General features: G+C 50.7%; 4 protein-coding genes and 1 long non-coding RNA gene across 5 annotated transcripts; 3 read left to right on the top strand and 2 right to left on the bottom strand.

Annotated features, from left to right (window-relative positions):
- The first annotated feature begins 6612 nt into the window (after window positions 1-6612).
- Window positions 6613-8298, top strand: LOC4339819 (uncharacterized). Its single transcript, XM_015785358.3, has 4 exons — window positions 6613-6885; window positions 7010-7126; window positions 7203-7273; window positions 7712-8298. The coding sequence occupies exons 1-4, from the start codon at window positions 6820-6822 to the stop codon at window positions 7950-7952; spliced, it is 495 nt and encodes a 164-aa protein (XP_015640844.1). The 5' UTR covers window positions 6613-6819; the 3' UTR covers window positions 7953-8298.
- Window positions 8299-9049: 751 nt separating this feature from the next.
- On the bottom strand, window positions 9050-10572 carry LOC107281154 (uncharacterized). The gene is made up of 2 exons (XR_001546316.3): window positions 10122-10572; window positions 9050-9473 (listed from the first exon to the last, which is right to left on the bottom strand). It is a non-coding gene; the product is annotated as an uncharacterized lncRNA (long non-coding RNA).
- Window positions 10573-10770: 198 nt separating this feature from the next.
- On the bottom strand, window positions 10771-12889 carry LOC4339818 (aspartic proteinase NANA, chloroplast). Its single transcript, XM_015785357.3, has one exon. The coding sequence runs from the start codon at window positions 12666-12668 to the stop codon at window positions 11061-11063; it is 1608 nt and encodes a 535-aa protein (XP_015640843.1). The 5' UTR covers window positions 12669-12889; the 3' UTR covers window positions 10771-11060.
- A 6080-nt stretch (window positions 12890-18969) lies between these two features.
- On the top strand, window positions 18970-23784 carry LOC9266544 (leucine-rich repeat receptor-like serine/threonine-protein kinase BAM3). The gene is made up of 2 exons (XM_015782853.3): window positions 18970-22126; window positions 23041-23784. Exons 1-2 carry the CDS (start codon window positions 19456-19458, stop codon window positions 23466-23468), a joined length of 3099 nt encoding a protein of 1032 aa, XP_015638339.1. The 5' UTR covers window positions 18970-19455; the 3' UTR covers window positions 23469-23784.
- A 41-nt stretch (window positions 23785-23825) lies between these two features.
- On the top strand, window positions 23826-25584 carry LOC136356511 (uncharacterized). The gene has a single exon (XM_066310518.1). It carries the CDS (start codon window positions 23958-23960, stop codon window positions 24921-24923), a length of 966 nt encoding a protein of 321 aa, XP_066166615.1. The 5' UTR covers window positions 23826-23957; the 3' UTR covers window positions 24924-25584.
- Window positions 25585-27790: the final 2206 nt, after the last annotated feature.

The raw sequence follows: 27790 nt of genomic DNA, 5'->3' as shown, positions 1-27790 counted from the left end.
TGCCTGCTTTGTGCAAAAGAACCTTTAGCCTCCTTCGGTTATATCCTGCATCATACCTCCTCTTCCGATATGACTTGCTGAGTACAGTGGGTAGTACTCAGTCTTGCTCTCTTTTCCCCATACCAGAGCTGAAGATCTTCCTAGTGGGAGCTGTCTTGTCGAAGTTGGTTTCGTCGCTGCCGTCAAGGATTGCCTGTGGAGTGGAGTCGCCCCGCTGCAGAAGTCAAGTTTCCAAGTCTAGCTCGTTTTATCTTTTCCGCTGCATTTGTAATCTTTTCTATTTTTGTAAAACATGGATCTGTATGTCAACAATTGTCGTTTGTGTACCCTGGCTGGTCCTGGACAGGGATTTCATGTACATTCAGCTTAGAAATTCTGGTTCGTGAATTTCTGGACGTGACACAGGTCCTAATACTTGTGAGGTATCATGTCCTGATACCTAACCAGTATCATCTCGTACCAACTGGATTATGTTGTATAGCAGCTCCAATAAAAAAGCAGAACGAAATTCTTCGCCTCGGGCGACCGGCGCGGGGGAGCAAAATCGCCCCCCCCCCCAGCGCGACGTGGATGCCTCCTGGGCCCCACCATTTGTCATGCCTCCACCTACCACGTGTCCTTACCAAACATGTTTCACCTAGTGTACTCACAATGTTCACTATGTACAGATCTAATGTTGCAATGAATTGAAACATTCTTTTGCAACAAATCACCCACATATTTTGAAAACCCTCTATTAAGGAATTCGTTTTAATTTTTGTTCCATAAAAAATGTTTCACCTAGTGTACTCACAATGTTTTACTACGTATAGATCCAATATTGCAGTGAACGAAACATTCTTTTGCAACAAATCACCCACATATTTTGAAAACCCTCTATTGAGGGAATTCGTTTCATTTTTTGTTCCACCAAAAATGTTTCACCTAGTGTAATCAGAATGTTTCACTATTTATAGATCTAATATTGCGGTGGATTGAAACATTCTTTTACTATTCGCTGAAACATTGTTTTTATATAAGGTGAAACAATGCCCGATTTAAACGATTGAAATATTTTTGATCTACTTAGTGAAATAATTCCGATATACTTGGTGGAACATAGTGCAATATTTAAAAATAATTCAATAATAAGCTAAAAAAATTCGTCGGAATATATCCATGTGTGGTCTTGTTTTGAAGCTTTAATTTTAACGAATTTAATGGTACAATCGAATCATGATTTGGATAAATAATTTAAGAGAAAAATTAGTTTAAAGTGGTTTTACACGCATCCGGTGGCGCTGACGTCTTTTTTTTTTGCCCGATCGGTAGTGGATTTGGATCGTCTGACTTCACCCTGTGAAGGCACGGGCGTGCCGTCATCACTTATCCACCGTCCATGCAATCCAACAGCTCCCGAGCACAGAGACCTATGTCAGCCCAACAAGAAGCACGTTCTCCAGACTTTAGGGGTTGTTTGGCAGGACTCCTCTCCAAGAAAATAGCTCCATCTCCAAGTTTTTTTTGCCAAACACGAGTAGTGGAGTAGCTCCGGCTCTTGAATCGCAGCTCCATCTCCAGGAATATTCTGGAGCTCCTCAAGGGGTACTCCACCAAAACCTGGAGTCATATGTCCTCATGGAGATGGTAAAAAATTACCCACCATTGCCATTGGTCACAAAAAAAACGATTCGCTTCTATTTCACTGTACCGCCCCGTTCCCGTTCCTCATTCGTGAAAAAATTGATTCCACCAGAGCGCCGCCCAAGTCTGCAGGCAGATCGCCGCCGCCGCCAACCCTAGAGCCGCCGCCGCCGAGATGGCCGGATCCGCCTCTGTCCAAGATGGATCCGGCCTAGAGGAGGAAGTCCCGGCCGCCGAGATGACCATGGGCGCCGGACTGGAGCATGGCCATGGGCGCGGCTTCCCTCCTCCCGCAACCGGCCAGGGGCGCGGCTGCCCGCCTCCTGCTGCCGGCCAGTGGCGTGGCCAGGGGCGCGGCTGCCCGCCTCCCGCTGCCGGAGCCGCCCTGCGCCCGCCTCCCGCTGCCGGAGCAGCCCTGGGGCGCGGCTGCCCGCCTCCCGCTATCGGAGCCGTCCTGGGGCACGGCAGCCCTGCCGCCGGAGCCGCCGTGGGGCGCAGCTGCTCACCCGCCGGCGCCGCACTGGGGCGCGGGTCCCAGCCGACCGGCGCTGCCCAGCAGCAAGCTCGTCCCCCGCGTACTGGAGCGACGAACCAGGTAATTACTTGTCTGATATTTGGATGACATCCAATGGTATAACCTCATGTGCTTCGTGTATGATATGAAGAAGCTAGCTAATTTGGGTTGTAGTCAAAACCATAAGCATATGGATGAAGTATTACCTTCTGTTATGTGATATATTTTTTATTTCAGAAAGCTAAAATCGTCCATTTATTTGCATCTTGAAAACTATAAAATCTCTAATTTGACTGGACAGGGGTGATTCAATGGAATGGACTGATGAGCATACTACCATTGTTTGTCGATTGTTTGCCCAACAAGTGGTGAAAGGAAATAGGCCAAATACCCATTTGAACTCCGTAGGCTATGACGAAGTGATCCAGTTGTTTCGCCAAATAACTGGAATTGAGTTGAGTAAGCGACAGCTCAGGAATAAGTGGGATAAGATGAAGCCTGATTTTGTGGCATGGCAAAAATTAATGAGGCAGCAAACTGGAACAGGATGGGATCACTCAAGAGGCGTGATTGTAATGGATGATGAGTGGTGGAGAAAGGCAAAAAAGGTGAATTAGCTTTATACCTGCCCCTTAATTATTAACTAGAATTAGCTTGCTTCTAACACATTGTTTCATGGTTGAAATTGAATAGGATATTCCTGGATGCGGCAAGTTTAGGAAGAAACCCTTGCAGAATGTAGATGACCTTAACATTATGTTTTCTGACATTATTAATGATGCATCCGATCATTGGAATCCTATGAGTGAGAACCCCATCATACCTGAGCACATGACTGAGGAGGTCCAGGAAGATAATCTTGTAGTTGATGATGAAGAGGTCCAAGAGACCCCCATGGAGGAAATGAATGACGAGGCCCAGGAGTGCCATGAGGTTTCTCCTTCCATTGGTATTGGAAAGAGAAGATCTCGGGCTGTTCTTGACAAAGGCAAGAAACCAAAGATAGGGACAGCACTTGTTATTCAAGAACAAATCACCAAGATTGCTGAGTCAGCCTCCTCTTTCACATCAAAAAAGTCAAATGAAGTAACCGTGCAACAAATCATGGATCTAGTTTTGGATTGTGGGGCAGATTATGGTAGTGATGAGCATTTTATTGCTACAGAGTTATTTGTCAAAAAGGACCAAAGGGACATGTTTATGACCCTACCAAATAAAGAGTTTAGGTTTAATTGGCTTAGGAGAAAGTACAATGCCAAGTATGGAGCATGATCCATACTTGCTGTTATGCAGGCCTTCTTGTTATTTCATAATTTCTCCCATTTGAAATATTTGTAATGGATTTGGTGTAATAATAGTACTGTTAGACTCATGCTTGTTTGTCTGATTGAATGGATTTGGATGAAGGCTAGGAAAAGAAATGGCATCTACAGATTGATGTCACTTGGATGAAGTTTTTTTTTCTGTGATTGTGTTAAGTTAATTAGTATAATTTAACAAGTGCTGTGATGGCGTCTACAGATATAATATATGTTAAGTTTATTTTTTATACTATTTGTAACAAGTGCTGTGATCTAACAAGTGTTGTTCTCTTTTTTTTTGCCTGCAGGTGACTGACGGTGAAAGTGAGAGTGAGTCAGGGGACTCTACTGATGGTGACCAGTTCTGGAAACTTGTTTTAGGTGGTGCCCAAATAGCTCAAGTTTATGCTGATATATACCTTCACAAAAATCCACCAAGGACATCAATTCTTAGTGGCATGGGATGGTTGCTAGAGACATTGCGGACTCCTGGTGAATGTCATTCACAGCTTCGTATGAACACAGATCTTTTTTTGGACCTAAATGATTTGTTGGTGCAAAGGTATGGACTCGAACCATCCCTGCATATGAGTACTCATGAGATGCTTGCAATGTTTCTGTTTACATGTGGTGGAAATGAGTCCAATAGGAGAGCTCAAAATAGGTTCAAACATTCTGGTGAAACCATTAGTAGAAAATTTGATGAGGTTTTAAATTCTTTGATGGCCATGGCAAAAGATTACATTCGACCAAAAGATCCCAATTTTCGTTCGGTTCATAAGAGGATAAGAGATGATAGAAGAGCTTTTCCCCATTTCAAAGGTTGTATTGGTGCTCTTGATGGAACTCATATCCGTGTGTCATTGTCACCTGATGAGCAAGTTAGATATATTGGAAAAACTGGAATTCCCACTCAAAATGTGCTTGCCGTTTGTGACTTTGACATGCGTTTTACTTATGTTGCAACGGGTCAACCGGGAGCTATGCATGACACAAGTGTTTTATACAATGCATTAAGAGTGGATGAAAAATTCTTCCCTCATCCTCCACAAGGTACCACACTTGTATTATGCTCTCTATTTGTGCTGACTGTGCATGTGTTACTAAAATGTATCAATAATCATACTATGCTATCTTTTGTAGGCAAATACTATGTTGTTGACGCAGGACATCCTAATCGTCCCGGTTATCTTGCTCCATACAAGGGTGAGAGATACCATTTACCAGAGTGGCACAGAGGTATGGAACCCAATACTCCAATGGAAAAATTCAATCGTGTGCACTCTTCCATCCGCAATGTTATTGAGCGATCATTTGGATTACTAAAAATGAAGTGGCAAATTCTGTACAAGATGCCGTGCTACCCCATATACAAGCAAAAAATGATCGTTGTGGCTGCTATGGTCCTTCATAATTACATTCGTGAGCATGGAGGTGAGGATCCTGATTTTGCTAGGTTTGATCGTGACCCTAATTTTATTCCAACAATACCAGAACGGTACAACAAATACGCAGTTCCTCGAACGGCATCTGATGAGTCAACTCCCGAAAGAAGTGCAGGAACTATGGATCTCTTCCGTGATGAACTAGCCACCGCTTTATCAATTTCTTGGCGCTAGATTTGTAAGACATAAGATGATAATGTATCTTTGTTGGACTTCAATTATGAACCTTTGATTAAAATGTGGTACCTTGTGCGGATTTTGCTATGTGCGGATTTTGCTCCCAACTCGTTTCTCAATTGTGGCAGATTTGCATGTGTTCCATTAAGATGTAAAATAAATATTACGATAAAAAATTAGCTACTCGGAGGTGCAATTCCCTACTACAGTAGCAGCATTGCCATGCGTGTTGCTTTGCACTATGACTGTGCGCTCTCCAGTCTACTGTGTAGCTCGATCGTGGCCATTTTGGCGTTTTGCTGCAACATTACCTCTCGCAGCAGGATTGAAATAGGTGCTTGCATCGTCTTGAAAAAAGTCTATTTTATAATTTTTTTTATTTTTTATTATAAAAAAATTAGCTATTCGAGCTAATTTTGTACCGTTCTTGAAATAGCTACTTGCATCGTCTTGCAACAAGTCTATTTTGTAATATATTTTATTTTTTATTATTGTTATGGCTGTGAGAAATATTAAACATCACTATATATTAGTAATCAACATCCATACAAGATCCATGGGCAAAACAGTCCTTTCACTCCTCCTCCTACCAAATCTGGAGCTGGACCATATGTATTATTACCCAAACAGGTGCTAGCTCCAGGAGCTCCACGGTGGAGAAGATTTCCTGGAGAGGAGCTCATTTTTTTGTAGAGTCAGTTTGGTAGACTTGTAGTGCCGCCATCGCTGCTGCCGGCGAATAGCTGGAGCTCGTCTTTCGCTACGCGCTGCCACCGCCGCCGTCTTGAGCTTCATATGGAAGCTTTGCCATTCCATCTTCCTACTAGGACTGGATGTATCAATCGGTAGTGATGCAGCATGCTTGCTGCCCGGAATTTGGATTTTGGAACATTATTACAATGAGCAGAGCAGAGCATGCATTCGATTCAACTAGTCAGCAAGTAAAGCATGCATTCCATCAGACAATTCATAGGTTTCAAACAACACCATTCATTACTAACTACAACAGAGAATAAGCCACATCGTAAATCAAAAGAGATAGAGAATAGAATAAGCCACATCGTAAATCAAAAGAGATAGAGAATAGAGATCGTAAATCAAAAGGGATTGAAAAGAACAAAAGCAACGCACTAGAAACTACAATCTCCATAGCTAAAATATGTCTTCAGTACCATCAACAGTTGAACAAATGAAGAACAACAAAAAATGAAGAACTAAAATATGTCTTTGGTACTTTGGCCCCGAAAAATGAAGAACAACAAAGAAAAAGTTGGGCCCAGGCGATGGCTGGTGACGGCGCACGCTTACAAGCAGACGAGCTCCGAGCTAGCTAGTCACCGCCATCGTCGGCATCGACAGTGGCGGCGGCGGCAGCAGCGACGAGAGGCCTCATCGGATTAACTCATCAGTGTGTCTTGTCGGGCTGCCATGGACTGATTTCAATAGCAGTTAAGTATGCATGACACGTGAGCCGTTGGATTGCATGGACGGTGGATAAGTGATGACTGCACGACCGTGCCTTCACAGGGTGAAGGAAAGCAGATCCAAATCCGATCGGTAGGAAAAATAAAATCTTCCTTCTCGAAATCGCCGGCCGCACCGTCTCCTCTCTCCCCGGCCGTCGCTGCGCCTCCTCTCTCGCTGGCGCGCCACGCCGCCCCAGCTCCGGTCGTCGTCCTCCTGGCCCCTCCGCGTCCGCGTCCCCAAGCGAGCGCTCGAGCTTTGCTTTCAAGCTCTCGCTGAGCTCCGGAGGGTAGAGATGTCGTCCTCCTCCGCCGCCGCCTTAGCCAGAGGCAAATCCGGAATCTCTGCCGCTAAATTCGAAGTACGAATTCTCCCCCAACCCCTCTCCCTAACACACATGGAGTACACTTGAATTTAGCTGCGGCCAGATCCAGACGGCTGGCTACCTCTCCAAAATCTAAATCGAAATCGATCTTGATGCGCAGGCGTCTAAGGGATTGGGCGCCAAGCCGAAGCGATCCGCCTCCGCCACCGGCAGCAGAGGGAAGACCGAGAAGAAGGTCTACTCGCTGCCAGGCCAGAAATTCGACCCCCCTGAGGAGGTCAGCTTATTTCCACTCAACCAAATCTCATCTCATCTCATCTGTGTTGTTGCCTGATGCCATTAATTTCGTCCAGAGAGAGCCTCTCAGGATATTCTACGAGTCCTTATCCAAGCAGATACCCTCCAGTGAGATGGCTGAATTCTGGTACGCACAAATTTTTACACCTTTTAGCGTAATATATAAATTTTCTTCTATCTCAACTGTTAGAAATACTCCTACCCCTATATGGAATATATATACAGTAGTAGTACATACTAGTGACATTCAGGTGTCTGTCTAACTAGTGGAGTACTAGCTATCTAGTAGGATTCTGACAGTAAATTCTTCTAAGAATACTTGTAGCTTCAACGCATGAAGCTTACTGCTATCAACTGACTAATATCGCCTACTCAAAGCAGACACTAGTACTAAATTTGGTTGCCTCATGTTAGCACAAGTTCACACATCATTCTAATGAAGGGCATGAAACCATTCATATAAATAAGTTCTCTCACTTACCAATGATAAATCCTAGGTTTGTCTTACAAACTGCAGTGATCAATTATATTACCCTAGTACCTCATCCACGAAAATGTACAACAGGTTGATGGAACACGGGTTGTTATCTCCCGAAAGAGCAAAGAAAGCATACGAAAAAAAGCAAAAGCGGCAACAGCAAATACGATCAGGAACACCAATTAAACCCAGCGTAAAGAAAGACAAACCGGAAAGTTCAAAAAAACCAAGCTCATATAATAGTTCAGATTCAAAGGCAAAAAAAAGAGTCGATTACAGCGATGACGATGACGATTTCATTGTAAAACTGAAGAGATCCAGGGGATGATAGTTTTCAGATACCAGCATATTCCTATAGCACCAAGGCTAATAAACAGGTGCTGCTCTGAGGTTTCCATGGCAATGGTAACAACCAAATGGGTTCATGATGATTCTGGTGGAACAACATTTCTGTTTATTGTCAATATTGGAGTAGAAAGAAAAATGGAGATCCTTTACAATGATAAAATAAAGTCATATTGGCAGCATTGTGTCTTATGTAAAGACAGGCACTTTGTGGAGCTAAAGATAAATAGGTTTCCCTTTGCTTTGCTGGTGTCGTTGTATTCTGCAATTTGTACCTGCACGGTACCGTACCTTACCTTTGGTAGATAAGATTTGGTTTGTTGCATTGCTGTTACTCTTGCATTGGGAATGGACATTGTTATGCTGAAGTTGCCTAGAAAGAAAAGATTAGATTTGTTGTGTTACTTACAGTACTAGAGCTACGGCTAGAGCATGTTGGATGTGGGACTCTGCACTGCAGCTTAATATGGAAATTGATTAGAATTACAAAGCAATAGAGGCAAATGAGAAAAATGGTATTGTCAAAGGGGGGGACTGGTTTCTTGCTGTTACGTTGATTGAATATTATATTATAGGGACAATTGCATCCATGCCCCCACTTTCAAACCCAATTGTTGTTTTACCCTCACTTTTTAGGGTTTGCAGTTTTACCCCCACCTTTTGAATCTGAATCAGCCGTCTGCCCCCCACTTGTAATAGTTGATTTTAACAGTGTTAGAGGTAGAGAAAAGGACATTTATACCCTTGGCGGTTATTGCATTTTTGCCCCCATTTTTTCAGCTGTGTTATTTTGCCCCTATTTTGTGATTTCAGCTTGTGTGATTGTTATAAATAATTCAAATATGAGCATCTCTTGTGATGTTTTTGTACTTTTAACAAAAAAAAATCACAAATACTAGGGAAATTACAAAATTTGACCAAAATTTGAACAAAATTTTGACAGAATTTCAACACAACTAGTACAAGTCACATATAACAAAGTGTCCACAAACATAACTACAAAGTGTGTCCACGGCAGTGGTAGGGGACGGAAAAAAAATGAGGTATGGCTCATAGACACATACATCAGAGACTAGAAGGTAGATGAGAACAGTATCAATCGCACTACGGCACGACATTGTATCAACATTCAGCATGGCAATAATCACTGATCACAATCCGTTATCCATTTGCAAACAAGCCTAAATAGAAGAATAGGCATTGAAAAATACCTCAAGTAATGAAGTTTCAGTAATAAATCACATATAGGAATCAGGGAGGATAGATATACATAGAATCTGAAAAAAGGAGAGCAAGGATTGATTAGGGACTAGGGTGGATTGAATCGGGAGGAAGGCCACTTGCTTCTGAGGCGGTTTCACGAGTTTCAGCTGATCAAATATCTCAAGCAACCCATGCATCATTCCAACAACAACGCCTCCTGTCACAGGGATCAGCAGTATTCTGTGCCAAGTATCAGCTAGCCTCTGAAGGCAGAGCCAAGCTGCACCTTCGTTGGGGGTACCTGCCCAAACCCATTCATGGATGATATGAACCTAAAAATTCCATAACAGGAGCTATCTATAGAATCAGTCATGCAAGGCAGAACTGAAAAATCTCAACCTTAACTTACATTGGAATCACTAGGAAGGTTTTAAATTTTAACAAAATTTATCGTGTTTTGGGCAACCGCAGATACCGTGTGACATAAGGCTTTTCATTTACTGCTTTCAGTGCACTGTTAAGTTGCTTTGAGTTTGCACAATTAAATGAAACTGATTTTGCATCATTTGGGTGAATTTATTTGCACTAGTTTAGTCTGCACACTTCCGTCAAAAAAAGTTTAGTCTGCACACATAAACGGATCAAAATCACATATGCGAAGTCCCTTGAATTCACATTTGCTAGCATCCATTAACTATGTTTAGATCCTATAAATGATACTCCCTCCGCTTCACAATGTAAGTCATTCTAGTATTTTTCACATTCATATTGGTGCTAATGAATCTAGACATATATATCTATCTAGATTCATTAGCACCAATATGAATATGAGAAATGCTAGAATGACTTACATTGTGAAACGGAGGAAGTAATGAAACATCAAAACCCACTTAAATTGCAGAGGATAGTCAAGTTTCCAGTCTCTGAGCATAACCATTGAAATGCTCACCCCACGGTTAAACGCGGCGACGCAAATGCCGGTGGCGAGCCCAAGGAGGCAGCCGATGAGCAGCAGTGCCCACTCCGGCGGCGCCCAATCCCCGAGCTCCTCCCCGACCCTCTCCCTCTGCTGCGGCGACGATGTCGGGGACGGCTCGGAGCGATTGAGCTGCTGCGGCGGCTGCTGGCTTCGACGCCCGGATCCGCGCGCGGAGAGGGGGAGGTCGAGGTGCTGTAGGAGGCCGCGCACGCCGCCGCTGCTCCGCCTCGGGGAGGCGGTGACGGTGGCCCCCCGCGCGCGCGCGCCCACCCTCGCCGCAGCCGCTGTCGCCCTTGCAGCGGCGGCCGCCGCCTCGCGCACGCCCTCCCCGTCGCCGCCGCGCCACGCTCTCGCCGCTATGGTTTCGCACGCACGCAGGGACCGACGCACGAGGTGGAGGGGACAGATTCAACCCTATCCTGTCCATTCCCTCAGGGGTACAATGGTAATTTCATATTTTCTCAAACCTTTGTTTTATTTTCTTTTGTATTTCTTTAACACAAAATGTGGGACCCGCCAGACAGCTGTTACAAGTGGGGGTAGACAGCCGGTTCAGATTCAAAAGGTGGGGATAAAACTGCAAACAAAACAGCAATTGACTTTGAAAGTGGAGGGCATGGATGCAATTGTCCCTATATTATATAGAAGGACAAGCAAATGTATATATAGACTTCTGTAGTAGTAGTAGTAGAGCAGAGTACATGTATATATATGATTAATTATATATTACATATATAAGTAATAGTATTACATGCGATGCGAGCTTAATAATGGAGTGAGTACGCACATGATAGATACGTACGTACGCTACAGATATATATATATATATGCGGAAGATGAGTAATTAATAGGAGAGGGATGAGCCGCTGCAGCAGATGAATTGAAGATGCGTGCGTGCGAGCGAGGTTGTCAGGCGGCCGGATAAGGAGGAGGAGAAGAGGAAGAGGAGGAGGAGGAAGAAGAGGCCTTCTTGTGGTGCCTGTTGAGCTGCTGATGGTTGATGCATTTGTCCTTCCTGAACCTGAGCACAGTGCTCATGTGGTCGATCTCCCAGATGTGCTCCTGCATGAGCACGTTGCCGATGATGGAGGGGCCTTGCGAAATCCGGTTGAAGCCGAGGCAGACAACCCCCGGGACGACCTCCGGAACGACGATGCTCTTTGCGTCGGCGGCCAGCCTCGCATCCCCGGCCATCTCGATGCTGAAACTGGGTATCGTCACGTTGTGAGCCGGGTCCACCCCGTCACCGGCGAAGGTCCAGTTGTAGCAGTACTCGAAGCCCTTGATTTCGGCCTTAGGCAGGTGCGCCAGGTGGCTGTCCAGCGCCGCCGTCACCGGGTCGTACACCGCCGACACGAGGTAGGTTATGGAGGTGCCGGTGTCGAGGATGATGCCGGCTTCTGGGTTGTCGTTCCCCAGGGGGCCCTCGTCCCACACCTCGGGCGGGATGTCCAGTGGTTGACCGCCGACGAGGATGCCGGTGACATGGGCGCCGTACGCGACGTCCCTGTACAGGAGCGGCGTCTCCATGGTGCCGGGAGCCTGGACGGCCGGGTTGGCGCCGAAGGTGAGGTAGCTGGAGGCGTTGCGGCCGCTGGTGGTGGCGAGGAGGCAGAAGGAGAGGCGGCCACCGAAGCGCCTGGCGGCAGCGATGCCGAAGGACGACGGGCTGTTGCCGAGGGAGAGGATGCCGTCGTGGCTGTTGACGGCTCCGCCGTGCTCGAAGGTGGAGCAGCCGATGACGAGGCCAGGTAGCTTCTTCATGGTGCCGTCGGAGACGGCGACGGTGGCCTTCTCCTGGCCGTAGATGCCGCTGGTGATGGTCGAGTCCTTCATCACCTGGTAGTAGGTGCAGGAGGTGTTCTGGTCGGGGCTCTCGCAGGTGTTGTAGGGGAGGTCCATGCAGGCGCGCTGGGAGCAGCGGAAGCGGCGCCACGAGGAGGACTTGGCAGGGCGGTACCAGTTCATGATCACCTTGGTCACCTTGGACTTGCCGCCGGACCCTCCTCCGCCTCCGTCGTCGTCGACTTGGATGGACATGGTGGTGGCGGCGGGGGGCACGTGGGGCCGCCCAGGGTGCTTGCCCTTGCGCCGGCGCAGGCGGCAGTTGATCCAGGTGACTTCGTTGGCCGTCTCCAGGGCGAGGCTGTAGGGGAGCGCCGGGGTGCCGATGCGGACAACCACCACGTACATGCCCACCTGCGCGATGTTGAGCGCGCTTCGCATCGGCAGCTCGAACATGTCCGTCTTGGACATGAGCTCCGGCACCTGCCGCATCATCCGCCTCATGTCCTTGGCCATCAACGCCCGGAAGTGCTCGCGCCGCTCCTCCCCCGACTCCGGAACGTGGGGCGCCCACACCGGAAGGGTGAAGCTGCTGCTGCCTCCCTCCTGGTCCTGGACCTCCTCCTCTTCCTCCTCCTCCTCGTGCTGGAGGCGCCCATGGATCCCTGCCACCAACAGCAGCAGGCTTAGGAGGAGGACCACCACCAAGGGACCGGGACCGGCCGGCATCATCGATCCTTCGCTTCCTTCCTTCCTTTCCTCTTCTTCTTTGTTTAATTTGCCAATTAGCTAGCTACCCTCATCCATCCATCCATCCATCCATTCTACTACTCCATCCTCCTGCGCGTGCATGCTTTGTTTCTTCCGCACAATTAAGATGATTCTATGTTAAGCCCTGTGGCCATGAGCTCTTTCAGGAACACCCACCACTCCTGAATTACTATTTTACTATATATATTCCCCCTTATTTTCCTTCTACATACATACTTACATACAAGAGAAGCGATCTTCATCTGCATGCATGGCATTGCCTCTCCTCTTCAGTCTTGCGGCCTTGCCAGCTTATATATATATGGGCCTTTTAATTACATGGGCCACCACCGTAATCGGAATTGGAACAAGAACTGAAAAGATAAGGAGTAAGTTCACTATAAATCCCTCAATTCACTAGGCCCATCCCCCGGCGGTATAGTAGCTGGTTTTGGTTGACGGGATGAGTGGGATCCACATGTCAACCGCCAACCCTTCTTCCTCATCTATTTCTCTCCCGGACTCCTCCTCTCCCCTCTCATTCCCCATCTCTCGCTCCAAGTCGGGAGGGGGGAGGCGTGCGACGGAGAGAAAGGCGGTGGTCGACGGGGAGAGGGGTGACGGTCACGGAGGAGCTCATCGGCGAGCTGTGGCATTTCCCTCTCCTTCTCCAACTATTTCGACATCATGCTGGTGGTGCTATCGTGATGTGTGAAGCAATGCGGCCCGCTGTTCAACCCGCTCATGCTGATGCTGGTGGTGGTGGCCCGTGCTGGGCTCCCTCCTCAACGAGAAGATGCATCTTGGAAATCTACTCAACGGCGTGCTCATCGTCGTCGGCCTCTACTCTGTGCTCTGTAGCAAGCAGTACGAGCAGGGGACTATGGGTCAAGACGAGTTGTGCGACCGCTTAGGGCCTAGGTCAGCAGGGGGCCATCATCACCACACCTGCCCAATGCAGGTCACCCAATATTGCTGCTGGGCACCGAGGCAGGTCACCCAATACCGCTACTATTCTCGGTGCCTTGAGGGAAGAATGAGGGAGGCAGGGAGACGCGGTCGTGTGGCTGTCGCCGATCTCAATGAGTCGATCGAGGCCTCGAGGACATGACGCAATGCGTTGTTTCATGTTCTCACTTCTAATCTCACCTCTTCCTCGTGTCGCCATTTTATCTCACGCATCACTGTAGCGCCCGTTCCGTCGTGGCGCCTAGCGGGAAAATTATCTCTTAAAAACCCTAATTGCGAAATTTGTTTCCTTGCTTGTTGTCTAGTGTCCATGCCATCTCAAGATCTCAATCCCCGATCTATCGTCAAGTTCAATTCTGAATCCAATTCCTTCCAAATCAAATTTCTCCGCAAAAGTCTATTTGGCCTCCCCCGAGGTCGATGGGCCGAATCTCGCTCGGCCCATCTCCCCCTCCTCTCCCTCGCTCTCCGTCTCCCCATCCCTCGCTGCCGCTCCCCGCGCTCGTTCGCGCGCGCACCCGCATGGATGCCGCCCGGTCCCGCTGCCCTGCCGCCTGCAGCCGAGCAGCCGCCCGGTCCCGCTAGCCAGCGCGCGCGCCCGAGCCACGCCGCTCAAAACCACCGCGCCTCCCGTTGTTTCCCGCGCGCGCGTGCCGAGTGGCCGACCGCCCGGTCGCCGCCGCCGTCACCCTCTGCCGCGCCAGCCCGCGCCTGTCGCCCGTGTCGTCGCGCCGCTCCAAACCGCCCCGCTGTCATCGCCGTCGTCATCGCCCGGCCCCGCCACTCCGCGCGCAAGCCGCCAAGGGACGGAGGCAGCGCCCCTCCTCTCTCTGCCGCGTCGCCCCCGCTCCCCTCCTCCTTTTTCCCAAATCGGCAAAGGGGCAAGCCCCTTTCTCCCCCTCCTTTCTCCCCTTTTCCTCCCGCCGGCGTCATTCCCCTCTCCCTCCTGTCGCCGTTTTGGCCGCTAGCCGGAGCGCCAGCTCGCGCCTTGACCGCCAAAGTCGGTTTCCAAACCGACATTGCCGCCCCCTATAAACCCCGGCGCCCTCCTTTCCTCTCCCATTCACCTCCGCGCCATTGCCGCCCCTCTGTTCGCCATCGCCGTTCGTCGTTGCGCGTGTCGGAGGAGCCAGCATGAGCAAGGACGCGGAAGGGGACTTCGGCCGCGCCCTCTCCTTCCTCTTCCCCGGCCTGAGGCCGGAGAGATTACTCCCGCGCCGTCGGCCTCTCGTCACTGCGCCCCGCCCGCACGGTAGTGCAACCCTCCGTTCTTCCTCCTCGCTCCATCTTCCCCCCTTAGATTTTGGTAGTAGCCCGAGTAGCCTCCCCGTAGTTAGCCGGCGCCGCCCCGACCGTTGCCGTCGCTCGCCGTGTGCTCGCCACCGTCGCCGCTCGAGCGCCGTAGCACCCGCACGTCGCCAGCCTCGCTTGGCGTAGCTCCGTCCAATCCGACGCTAGCATCGAGTTCCCGAAGCCGCGTAGATGCTCTCACCGCTGGGAATCGACCTCTCGTGGCCTCGTCGCCGTTTCCCTCTTCTCCCGCCGCCGGTTGCCGCCGCCGCAATCCGCCGCCGTCGAGCAACCCCCGGCAAATCCGAGCCGTTGGCTCGTCTCCCCTTGTCCTGTACAACCGCCCGGTGTGCTCGCTTTTGCCCGTATCACCGTGGTTCGCTCCGCCGCTCGCCGCCGCCGCCCGCCGTCCATTCGCGGCCGGGTCATCGTCTACCTCCCGCCAGCCCACGTGGCAGCCACGTAGGCGCCACGTCGGCGCCAGCTCAGCCTAGACCGGGTCGAGCCGACCCCGGTCAGTCCCTCCCGTGCGCGCGTTCCACCGCAAGCCATGAGGCTGCGCGTGGGCCCGCCTCATCCTTTCCACCGTGAACCGTGCGCGTGCACCGCGTCCCTTTCCGCCCGCGCGCGTGCGCCGCGTGCTCCCTCCGCACGGTGAGCCGAGCCGCTGACAAGCGGGTCCCACCCGGGACCGCGCGTGGTGAGCCCGGTCCACCGGCCCTCTCCCTCTCCTCCCCTCTCGCGCGCGCGCTTGGGCCGCCTTGGGCCGGCCGGCCCGTTAAGCTAGGCCGAGCCGCCCCAAATCTCTTGGGCCGCACCCTAGCCGCCCGAGAAAAGTCTAATTTCCATCCCTCTTTTCTTTCTTTTCTTTTCTTTTTCAAAAAGGATTTAATTAAATCCTTTTCCTTTAGACCAAAAATTCAATAATCTTAGAAATTCAATATCTTCCCAACCGTAAATCCGTTTGACTCCGTTCGACTTCCAAAATTCCCCAAATCTCGAGATCTATCTAATGGCACGCTTAGAGGTCATTAATAGGGCTTTATTTTCGCCGTTTGTTGAGTTGTCCCGTTTCGCGTGTAGTTCCGGAGCCCGAAGACCCGCAGTGCGAGGATTTCGAGGATCAAGCTCCAGATCTCGAGCAAGGCAAGCCACCTTTGAACATCTTGAGCCTATATTTGAAATTTAATTATGTTACTTGCAAAATATTATGCATTGATAGGATCACACTTAATCTGTTGTCCCGTCTGCGAGGCAGATTGGCGGACTTACCTAATTTGTCGCATTTGATCCTTCCATTGTTAATTGCTATACCATGTCCCCTTGTAACCACCCAGTTGCGCCTCGATACTCGTGCACTCTGTGCGAGTATCGACGGTCGCCTTCAAACTTAAAATCTGAGTAACAACTTGGGTAAAACTGGAGTTTTACAAAAGACTTGGAAAACCCAACACTTGGGTCGGTGCTTGCGAACTAAATGAATTTCCAAAACCGCGGACCGGGAAACGTACCGGGTGTACAGTTTCCCGCTCTTGCACTTAAGGACCGTTTCCTTGGAATTTCATCCGAACATAAGACAAGTACGACCACATGGGTGGAATGGGACACCCCTGGCTGAGTAACTAGCTTATCAGGGGAGCCTTGATGCTGAGAGACATGTGGATTCGCCGGGGTGGTGTCGGGGAGGACCCCTGGGCTTCCTGGCACAGTATGGTCTGGGACCTAACCTGTTGTTGGTCTGGGACCCCTCTCGTCGGCATATGGTAAACCTGTGTCGGCTTTCGAAATGCCTTGTCATGAAAGCTTGGAGGTCTCCCGACGTGGCTGATCCCCACGGGCTGGGTGACCCGGGTTAGTAATGTCGTGTGGGTAAAGTGTACCCCCTCTGCAGAGGTCATTAAACTGTTCGAACAGCCGTGCCCACGGTCATGGGCGGATGTGAGGTGATTCCTAGCGTAGTTTTGTTTGACTACTGCTTGTGAAATTGCTGTTGTGAAACTGGGTTCGATGTTTGGAAAATCAGCAGCTGACGGGATCAGCTAGGCCCGGGTGGCCGTTTGAAAAGTTGTTGGCCCGGGTGGCCGTTTGAAAAGCTGTTGGCCGGGTGCCAACCCTGTTTCAAGATCTAAAGACTGATACATTGCACATACTCCGACCGGACGAGACGCACTGTCTCATCCGTGTCGTTTGAGAAGCACTCACTTAGTTGTTTTTAGAAAAGAGTTTAAATAAAATAAATTGCGAAAACAACAGCCTTTCCTTGAAGCCTGCATTAAACACTTATTTCCCCTGGCTTGCTGAGTACTCCCGTACTCACCCTTGCTCTATATAAATATCCCCCCTCAGTTGCTGAAGAAGATAAAGCGGATCCTGCTGATGAGGAGTTCTTCCAGGAGCAAGCCGGCTACGATGAGTTTTAGGGTTTCGGCCTAGTTCCCAAGTCGCGCCTGTGATGATTGGTCCAAGTCCTGGCTTCCGCTTTCCTTTTGTAATGCAGTTGTGAGCTCGGGATCTGTCCGCAGCCCAACATGACTGTACTTCTACTCTATAATAAAGAGACCTCTGTTGCTGTGATATTCTGTCTCCCTGTGATACCAGCACTGCTTCCTGGGACTGGTATCGATTAACAGGTTAAATTGGAGCGTCACGGGCCAGTTCCGGTCGGGACTAGTTCGGGGCGTGACAATCACGCTAACTTGCTGACTCGCCACCAGGAAAGAAGGAAGATGGCCGACGTAGCGAACCGGCTGGCGACGTCGTCGCCCACGCGCCATGCAGCCACGCCTTGCCCTTGTGGCCTTGCCTTACCTTCACGAGGCATCTGATTAGCAGAAAAGACTAGGGCAAGGTGAGGTCTTCTGATCTTATTTGCATCTATGTAGTTCGAAAATTAGGTTATAGTTTTGTTTTGCTCTTTTTGTTTAATGAATTTAGTTTATGATTTCAGGTGTTAGAAATTAGAATATTGCCTCAGAAGCATCTTTCAGGCCTCACCTTCTGGTATACACCAAGTAGCCAGCGTGCGGGTCTTGCCTTCTCGTTGGCTCCCTAGCGTAACCCCTGCAAGCCGCTTACCACATCGAATCCGTAGTTCCCGGTCTCTACAATATCGCCCTATGCCTCCGCGCTGCCCTACTCCTTGGGGGTGGGAGGAGGATGAAGATTAGGGTACTAACTTGTGGGGTTTACGAGGGTTCCACGCTTACTCTACTGATTTGATTTTATTATACTAAACTTGTCACATCAGTAAAACCTGGACATAATACCGTCTTAAGACCTCGGGTGCTCTGGTTTTACAAGTTAAGAGACATGTTATGTCTGGTATTACGGGCTTGTTTGGCACAGCCAAATAGTTTCAGCTCCACCTAAAGTGGGAGTGGAGTTGGGTGGAGCTCTCTCACAAAATGAACTAGAGAGGTGGAGCTGGGTTTAGGCAGCTCCACAACTCCACTCCAAACCCAACTCCTGAAGCTAAATTTAAGAGTTGGAGCTCTACTAAACATGCCCTACAATTAAAAAATGTGATTAAAACTTGACATATCTAAAGTGAACTCATTCGGAAAGACAACAACAAACACTCATTCTGCAGTGCAGCTAGGAGGAATGTGGCATCACCATCAGCTTCTGCATTGGAGTGGATTTTCATCCCTGGAGGGGATATCCTCTCGTTATTTGCGTATCACTCAAATGGTTATGAAAAAATTTTAAAAAAAAAGAGAGAAGATGTATTAACATGTATATCACTTCACAAACATGCAAGTTCAAATTCAACTTCTATATCTCGCAACGAAAAAAACAAATTAAACTACAACTAGTTAACAGTTAACGTATATCCACAATCAAGTTTGTTTTTTTCGTTACGAAATATAGAAGCTGAATTTGAACTTACATATTTGTAGAGCGATATATCACATCTTAATACATCTTCTCAAATTTTTTAATTTTTTTTCATAATCATTTAAGTGACATGCATACAACGAGGGAATATCCCCTCCAGGGATGAAAATAGTTTCCGGCTTCTGCATACCTTGTGATGTCCCTCTCTTGTCTAGTACTGGCATGAATCGGCACGCAGCACTGCTGTGGCTGCTGCTGCTTCATGTCATAGTAACAGTACATTCTCATGCACCGGTGACCGATGCACTGACTGGTCGTCCGCCACGCCCAACAAGAACAACTACTAGGCTAGTACTGGAGGACTATCTTTTTTCCGAGAAAATTACTCTCCATCCCTTCTTATGGAGTAGGAGTATTAAACAAACAGAAGAAAGGATAATGATACTCTGTTTGGGAGTCCTTTCCCTCCCTTTGATGCAGCAGCAGCGTTTTTGATTGCGCATTTGCATGGCGCGCGGCCAGCCCAACATCGCAACGCATCAAAGTAGGGACGATATATATATATATACTCCGACGATCGATCCCTTGCCTTGCTCACGTACCGAGCTGCTTCAAGAAAAAAAAATCAATGGCGTCTCAGAAGAAAGCAAGGACTTGAAGAAGAGCTCATAGTATGGCTCTGCGGCCTCAGCTTGTGCCTCCGCTGCTCTCCCACCGCCGCCGCCTTGTCATACCTCTGCTTGTCTTGCTCCTCGCCGCCGCCGCCAGCGACGAGCAGCTGCTAAGCCTGCGTGGGCAGGCTGCTGTCCTTGTGTCCATCAAAGACGCCTTCTCCCCGCCTCTCCCGACGCCATTGCGCACTACCTGGAGCATCGCCAACGACGCCTCTCTCTGCTCCTCGTGGCATGCCGTCCGCTGCGCCCCCGACAACCGCACCGTCGTCTCCCTCGACCTCTCCGCCCACAACCTCTCCGGCGAGCTCTCCTCTGCCATCGCCCACCTCCAGGGCCTCCGCTTCCTCTCCCTCGCCGCCAACTCCCTGGCCGGCGACCTACCGCCCACCATCGCCGCCCTCCGGCACCTGCGCTACCTCAACCTCTCCAACAACCAGTTCAACGGCACCCTCCACTACTACTTGTCCACCATGAACAGCCTCGAGGTCCTGGACGTCTACGACAACGACCTCTCCGGCCCGCTCCCGCTCCCGGACACCAACAGCAACCTCCGCCACCTCGACCTCGGTGGCAACTTCTTCTCCGGCAGCATCCCGACCAGCTTCGGCCGCCTGCAGGCCATCCAGTTCCTCTCGGTCGCCGGCAACAGTCTCAGCGGCCGCATCCCGCCGGAGCTCGGCAACCTCACCGCCCTGCGCCAGCTCTACCTGGGCTACTACAACCAGTTCGACGGCGGCATCCCCGCGTCGCTGGGCCGCCTCGCCAGCCTGGTGCACCTGGACCTGGCCAGCTGCGGACTGCAGGGGGAGATACCGCCGTCGCTGGGAGGCCTCGCCAACCTCGACACGCTCTACCTGCAGACCAACCAGCTGAACGGCACCATCCCGCCCGCGCTCGCCAACCTCACCGCTCTCAGGTTCCTCGACGTCTCCAACAACGCGCTCACCGGCGAGATCCCGCCCGAGCTCGCCGCGCTCACCCACCTCCGCCTCCTCAACATGTTCATCAACCGCTTCCGTGGCGGCATCCCGGAGTTCATCGCCGACCTCCGCTCGCTCCAGGTCCTCAAGCTCTGGCAGAACAACTTCACCGGCTCCATCCCCGGGGCTCTCGGCCGCGTCGCGCCGCTCCGTGAGCTGGACCTGTCCACCAACAGGCTCACCGGCGAGGTGCCGCGCTGGCTGTGCGCGCTCCGCAAACTCGACATCCTCATCCTCCTCGACAACTTCCTCTTCGGCCCGGTGCCGGAGGGGCTCGGCGCGTGCCGGACGCTCACGCGGGTGCGCCTGGCCCGGAACTACCTCACCGGCCCGCTCCCGCGCGGCTTCCTCTACCTGCCGGCGCTCACCACGCTGGAGCTGCAGGGCAACTACCTGACGGGGCAGCTCCATAATGAGGATGAGGACGCTGGCAGCCCGCTGTCTTTGCTCAATCTCTCCGGCAACAGGCTCAACGGCTCCCTCCCGGCCTCCATCGGCAACTTCTCCTCCCTGCAGACGCTCCTGCTCAGCGGCAACCACTTCACCGGCGAGATCCCGCCTGAGGTTGGCCAGCTGAGGCGGCTGCTGAAGCTGGACCTGAGCGGCAACAACCTGAGCGGCGAGGTCCCTGGCGAGGTCGGCGAGTGCGCGTCGCTGACGTACCTAGACCTGAGCGCGAACCAGCTGTGGGGCGCCATGCCAGCGCGGGTGGTGCAGATCAGGATGCTCAACTACCTCAACGTGTCGTGGAACAAGCTCAACGGCAGCATCCCCGCGGAGATGGGCAGCATGAAGAGCCTCACCGACGCCGATCTCTCCCACAACGACTTCTCCGGCCACGTGCCCCACAACGGGCAGTTCGCCTACTTCAACGCGTCGTCCTTCGCGGGCAACCCGCGGCTGGTGCTGTGCGGCACGCCCGCCCCCGGCCCCGCCCCCGGGACGACGACGCCTGGCAGCGGGGGGGACGGGCGGGCGCCGGTGATGTGGCTGGCGGCGGCGCTGGGGCTGCTGGCTTGCTCGGTGGCGTTCGCGGCGGCGGCGGTGGCGACGACGCGATCGGCGATTGAGCGGAGGCGGCGGTCGGGGTGGCAGATGAGGGCGTTCCAGAAGGTGCGGTTCGGATGCGAGGACGTGATGCGGTGCGTGAAGGAGAACAGCGTGGTGGGGCGTGGCGGGGCTGGGGTGGTGTACGCCGGGGAGATGCCCGGCGGGGAGTGGGTGGCGGTGAAGCGGATCGTCGACGGTGGGTTCTCGGCGGAGGTGCAGACGCTGGGGAGGATCCGGCACCGCCACATCGTGCGGCTGCTGGCCATGTGCTGGAGCGCGGAGGCGAAGCTGCTGGTGTACGAGTACATGGCCGGGGGGAGCCTGGGCGACGCGCTGCACGGCCACCACCGGCACCACGACGAGTACGACGACGATGGCAGCAATACTAATATTATTGGGTCGTTGTTGTTGCCGTGGGCGGCGCGTCTTCGTGTGGCGACGGAGGCCGCCAAGGGGCTGTGCTACCTGCACCACGACTGCTCCCCTCCCATCCTCCACCGCGACGTCAAGTCCAACAACATCCTTCTCGACGCCCGCCTGGAGGCGCACGTCGCCGACTTCGGCCTCGCCAAGTACCTGCGCGCCGGCGCCTCCGAGTGCATGTCCGCCATCGCCGGCTCCTACGGCTACATCGCGCCAGGTATAAGCTTACTACTCCTACTAGGCAGCTTTCAATCTTTGACCGACTAAAATTAAGGGTATGTTTGGTAGAACTTTAACTCCTAAATTTTGCTATAAAAGTTAGGTCTGGTGTGGAGTTGACTAAATCCAGCTCCACCTCTCTAGTTTATTTTATAAGAGAGCTCTATCAAACTCTGTTTCTATTTTTGGTAGAGCTGAAACTATTTGGCTGGGCTCCAGTTCTAAAAGAGATGGAAAGCTGAAGCTGTGACAAACAGTCCCTTACTCCACTACTCTAGACTCCAGCTACTAGCTAGACGGACCAATCATGCATCCATCCAGCATTCCATATTGGACGGACGTTGGTGGTGTAGTGTACTAGTCGTCGTACGTGGTGCTAATCTCCTCTCCTACTACAGTTATTATTATTATTAGGGTGTGCGCATTCTTTTCTTTCCATGCAAGCATGTACTCCGTACTGTGTGTCACCACACCACATTTGGCCTGCACTGCATCTGCATGCCATTGCCAGCCAAAGGAAACCAAGCAGCAGCCCTCTGCTGCGTCTGATGATGACTAGACTCCTCAAAGGACGAGCCTTTCTTTCTTTTTCTTTTCTTTGCTGCATAGTAGTACGGATGCATGCATGGATCGACTGAATCTTTCGCTTTCGCTTTTACTTTTACTGCTAGTACATGTCTTGCGGTTGATGATTTGCCTCAATGAGTCGTCCTCCTATCCTACCTAGACAAGCGATGCGATGCGGCGGCAGCAGAACAACAAAGCCTTGTTTGCTTTTAAACAGAGTCTAAAAAGAATGAACAAAGTCTCTTTTCATTTGGTCTTTCTTCTTCACAAAGCATATGCTCCTCTTTTAGTTAGTTTTTTTTAAATTTCTGCTGATTAATTGAGTATATAAATGTGCTTTTGCAGAGTATGCATACACGCTGAAGGTGGACGAAAAGAGCGACGTTTACAGCTTTGGGGTGGTGCTGCTGGAGCTGATAACGGGGCAAAAACCGGTGGGAGAGCACCTGCAGCTGCATCAAGAGGAGGAGGAGGAAGCAAATACGACGACGACGGTGGTGGACCTGGTGCAGTGGGTGCGGGCACGCTGCGGCAGCGGCAAGGACGGAGTGTGGCGCGTCCTCGATCGGCGGCTGGGCGGCGACGTGCCGGCAGCGGAGGCCACGCACATGTTCTTCGTGGCGATGCTGTGCGTGCAGGAGCACAGCGTCGAGCGCCCCACCATGCGCGAGGTCGTGCAGATGCTCGAGCAGGCAAAGCAGCAGCTCAGCCGCTGCCACCCTCCTCCTCCTCCTCCAACATCCACGTCGATCGACCATGCATGCATGATATAATATGATATGATATGCCTGCTACTGTATATGCTTAGCGTACGTCTCCTAATTGCCTTGCTAATAGGAGTACTTCTACACCACATATGCATATGCGTGCGGATCGTTTCGAGCCGACATACATGTCCAACGGATGCTCATATGTCTGATGACAACGTACGATCGAGATATATATATATACGACATGCATGGAGCTCCGGCCGGCCGGCTTGCTGACTATTAGGAATACTTTGCCATATATGTACATATTGTATTGTATTGTTTCTTTCCTTGTATTCTCCTCTAATTGAGAATCCTGTACATGTGCTTCCTATATTAATACATGGCCACCCCTCCCATTGGGTGTGTGGTGTTCTCCCCATTCCATTCTACATGGTATCAGATTCCAAGTTTTCTTCTCCTCTTCCGTTGCTCTAGCGCTGCTTCCTCTCCGGTCGCTGCGTCCACCGAGCGTCGCCGCCTCCCTGGCTGCCGCGCCCCTCTTCCCTCACCATGTCCACTTCCTCGGCTACTTCCGCTACCACCGACTCCGCTACGGTGTTGTCTTCCACCTCTACCGTCGCCCCGGTTTTCGTCAACCCGTATGCGACCGTCGCCGTCAAGTCCCATGTTCCGATCTCCCTCGAGCTTCATAACCCCAACTACAACAAGTGGAAGGCCTTCTTCCGCTCGATGTGTGGGAAATTCGGTCTCCTCGATCATCTTGACGCTGCTCCTCCCGCCAACCCTGACGCCGCCTGGGAACAGGCCGATTGCTGCCTCTGCAGCTGGCTCTTCGGCTCCGTCGCCGACGACGTCCTCGACCTCGCCATGGAGCATGATCAATCGGCCCAGGACTTGTGGATCGCCATCGACAACCTCTTTCAAGCCAACAAGGAGCCTCGCGCGATCTATCCGCATCACGAGTTCCACTCCATGACCCAAGGCGATCTCTCCGTCGCCGACTATTGTCAGCGCATGAAGACGGCGGCTGATGCCCTCCGCGACGTCGGCCACCCCGTCACCGAGTCCCAGCTCGTCCTCAACCTCCTCCGCGGCGTCAATTCGCGCTTCACCAGCACGGCCGACAACATCGCGAGCGCCCCTATCTTGTCATCCTTTGCCTCTGCGAGGAACATGCTGGTTCTCAAGGAGCTTCGCAACACCAACTCGGTACAAGTCCAGTCCGAGACTGCCCTCGTCGCAGCCAACAACGCCCACTCCAACTGCACCGGGGGCACTTGCCACTCCTCTGGCAGCGGTGGGCAGCAGCAGAACCGCGCCGGCGGCAGCAAGAACAAGGGCAAGAACGGCGGCCGCCCTGGTGGACAGAACAACGGCAGCAACAGCTTCGGCACCAGCACTTTCTCCATCCCTGCTCCACGCCAAGCTGCACCATGGGTGTGCTTCTCGCCCTGGGCAGGACAGCAGCAACCCTGGCGTGCTCCCAGCGCCGAGATACTTGGGCCGTATCCTTAGGCTCACATTGCCTTCGCCGGGCCATACTCCTCGCCACTGCCTGCAGGGTCTGTCCAGCCGGCTTGGGACCAAGCTGGCCTTGTCGCCGCTCTCAATGGAATGATGCTTTACAACCCCAACTCGTGGGTTCTCGACACGGGTGCAACTTCGCACATGTCCACCGACGGTATACTCGTTACTCGCCTCCCCAACTCACAAACTTATATTACCGTTGGTAATGGTCACTCCATTCCGGTTGTTTGCCGTGGCACTTCCTTTCTCCCTATTGGCACCACTAGATTTGACCTTCATCATGTTCTTGTTGCTCCCTCTTTGGTTCGCAATTTACTCTCCTTTCGCCAATTTACCCATGACAATAAATGTTCCATTGAGTTTGACGAGTTTGGTTTTTCTATTAAGGACCCTCGGACCCGGCGCGTGATTCTTCGTTGCAATAGCCATGGCGACCTCTACACCCTCCCGACCGATGCACCTTCCATCGCCTCCCACTGCAACCTCGCCACCTCCTCCACGTTATGGCATCGCCGCCTCGGTCATCCGGGTCCAACCGCCGTCACCACTCTCCAACATTTATCCGCCATACCTCGCTCCAAGACAAATAATTCCCTTTGCCATGCTTGTCAGTTAGGGAAACACACTCGTCTTCCTTTTAATAAGTCCACCTCCAGTACCTCTTCTCCTTTTGAACTTGTGCACTGTGATGTATGGACTTCTCCCGTTATGAGCATTTCGGGCTTCAAATTTTATTTAGTGCTAGTTGATGATTTTACTCATTTTTGCTAGACGTTTCCTCTTTGCCACAAATCCGATGTTCATCGCCATATTGTTGAGTTCGTTGAGTATGCCCACACACAGTTCGGCCACCGCCTCAAGTGTCTCCAAGCCGACAACGGTACCGAGTTTGTTAATCACAACACCACCTCCTTTCTCGCTGGTAGAGGTTCCCTGTTACGACTCTCCTGCCCATATACTTCCCCGTAAAACGGCAAGGCCGAACGCATGATTCGCACCCTCAACAACTCCGTCCGTACCCTCCTCCTACAAGCCTCCATGCCACCCTGTTGACAGAAAACACGTGGCCTGGGAGATCTGCTTAACTCCAGTGCAGGTCCAAAACTCGCCTTCGGGTGTATGAGCGTGCCAGTTAATTTGATCCTGCAATCAACAAGAAATAGAACAGAGAAACCGCAATTAATCCTATAAATGATAGCCGATCGGTTAGGTGCTGATGACATTTCATTTATTTCAAGCCGATGTCATGCGTACATCGATCGGCAAATATCAATAAGTAAATCAGAACTAAATCTACTCGATCGGCTATAGATATTAATGATATATAATCCTTATATTGATATATACTTAAATCAAGTGATTGGGATAGATCGGTCGTCTTGCCGAGACAGTATAAATCACTTAGATCAAAATATATATTAATAGTGGGATTATATACATTTATAGCATAGCCGGTCAAGTGGATCTAGCACGTATCGGCTAATGCTCCGATACTACTCTATATTAAGATGTTAAAGCAAGTAGAATATACCAAACAGAAGCCTAATATACCTAGATGCGACAAGATCCTAACATAAAGGGCAGATTTAACATATAGATTAAGCATATGGAATAAAAGTAGTTAAATCAGATAAGATCGGCTGAAACTCCGATACTACCCTAATCGGCAACCAGAAAGTAGGCTAGAGATTGCAATTCTAAGCATGACTTAATAGATCAAACTCAATTGATGCAGCATTAAGTATGAAAAGAAGAACAATATCTAGACAATCAAGCCGCTGAAAGTTTCATAGAGTGGTAGATATATCACATAATCTAAGTTAACGTCATTATGTAACCTAATCGGCTGCCTTCCATTAACAGATGTTAGCCGATTATAGGTTAGATAAAGATATTATCAAAGATTATGTGAGATATATGATAACTCGACGAATTATATAGACAAGATTAGAGTATCATAAAGATGGAAGCACTAATCCTGAGAACATAAGTCATCATGACAAGTTTTACCTCTTTGTTGAAGATCGAAACCGATGCAGCTCAACCCGAGAGTACGAACTCGTCGAAATAAAAGTAAAGCAAAAAGGGTGGCGATGCGCCGAGATTGTATTGGATGTCTCTTTTTTTACATAGGGCTCGGGTCTACTTATACCCGAGAATTACAAGATACGTCCATAACGGACACGACTATTATCTCTAACAAACTCTAAGATACTATAAGTCTTTACGGCAGACTTTTGCCCAAACATATCTCTAAGGAAATTACACAGAATATCCTAATTAATAGATACAATTGCCTTCCCAGGACTCTATCCATGCGTGGCAATCATCTTGAAGCACATCAACTTGAACCCGACGACATACGCCGAGTCATATTATCGGAATCGGCTGTATTGGCTAGCCCCGTCCGACTCGAACTCTGCCGACCTGACCTTAGCCGATTTGGACTGCAGCCGATTCTTACTCTGCTTCCGCAACGATCTTCATCTTGGATTCCACTTCGATCTGATCTTCAGCTCCGATGCCAATAGTGATAGAATTTACCAAATTTGGTCGTTAACACACCCTCCTATTGGGCCGAAGGTCTAGCCACCGCCACATACCTCCTGAACCGCCGACCCTCGTCCTCGGTAAACAACTCAATCCCATTCCAGCTTCTTCATCGCAAGATTCCCGATTATTCCATGTTACGAGTGTTTGGGTGTTTATGCTATCCTAACCTTAGTGCCACCGCTGCCCACAAACTTGCACCCCGCTCCACCGCTTGCGTCTTTTTGGGCTACCCCTCCTCGCACAAAGGTTATCGCTGCCTCAACATATCCACCCGCCACATCATTATTTCGCGCCATGTCATT

This window comes from Oryza sativa, chromosome 5 (assembly GCF_034140825.1).
Source record: "Oryza sativa Japonica Group chromosome 5, ASM3414082v1".
Classification (NCBI taxonomy): Eukaryota; Viridiplantae; Streptophyta; class Magnoliopsida; order Poales; family Poaceae; genus Oryza; species Oryza sativa.
The sequence above is the reverse complement of the archived record's forward strand: the minus strand, read 5'-3'. Positions and strand labels throughout refer to the sequence as shown.

What these genes read in the sequence shown, in the direction of transcription:
- LOC4339819 (XM_015785358.3), top strand. Translation starts at nt 6,820, where the DNA reads ATGTCGTCCTCCTCCGCCGCCGCCTTAGCCAGAGGCAAATCCGGAATC. An exon ending in TCTCTGCCGCTAAATTCGAA is followed by an intron (nt 6,886 to 7,009) that starts GTACGAATTCTC and finishes CTTGATGCGCAG; the next exon opens with GCGTCTAAGGGATTGGGCGC. An exon ending in AATTCGACCCCCCTGAGGAG is followed by an intron (nt 7,127 to 7,202) that starts GTCAGCTTATTT and finishes AATTTCGTCCAG; the next exon opens with AGAGAGCCTCTCAGGATATT.
- LOC9266544 (XM_015782853.3), top strand. Translation starts at nt 19,456, where the DNA reads ATGGCTCTGCGGCCTCAGCTTGTGCCTCCGCTGCTCTCCCACCGCCGC. An exon ending in CTACGGCTACATCGCGCCAG is followed by an intron (nt 22,127 to 23,040) that starts GTATAAGCTTAC and finishes GTGCTTTTGCAG; the next exon opens with AGTATGCATACACGCTGAAG.
- LOC4339818 (XM_015785357.3), bottom strand. Translation starts at nt 12,668, where the DNA reads ATGATGCCGGCCGGTCCCGGTCCCTTGGTGGTGGTCCTCCTCCTAAGC.
- LOC136356511 (XM_066310518.1), top strand. Translation starts at nt 23,958, where the DNA reads ATGTCCACTTCCTCGGCTACTTCCGCTACCACCGACTCCGCTACGGTG.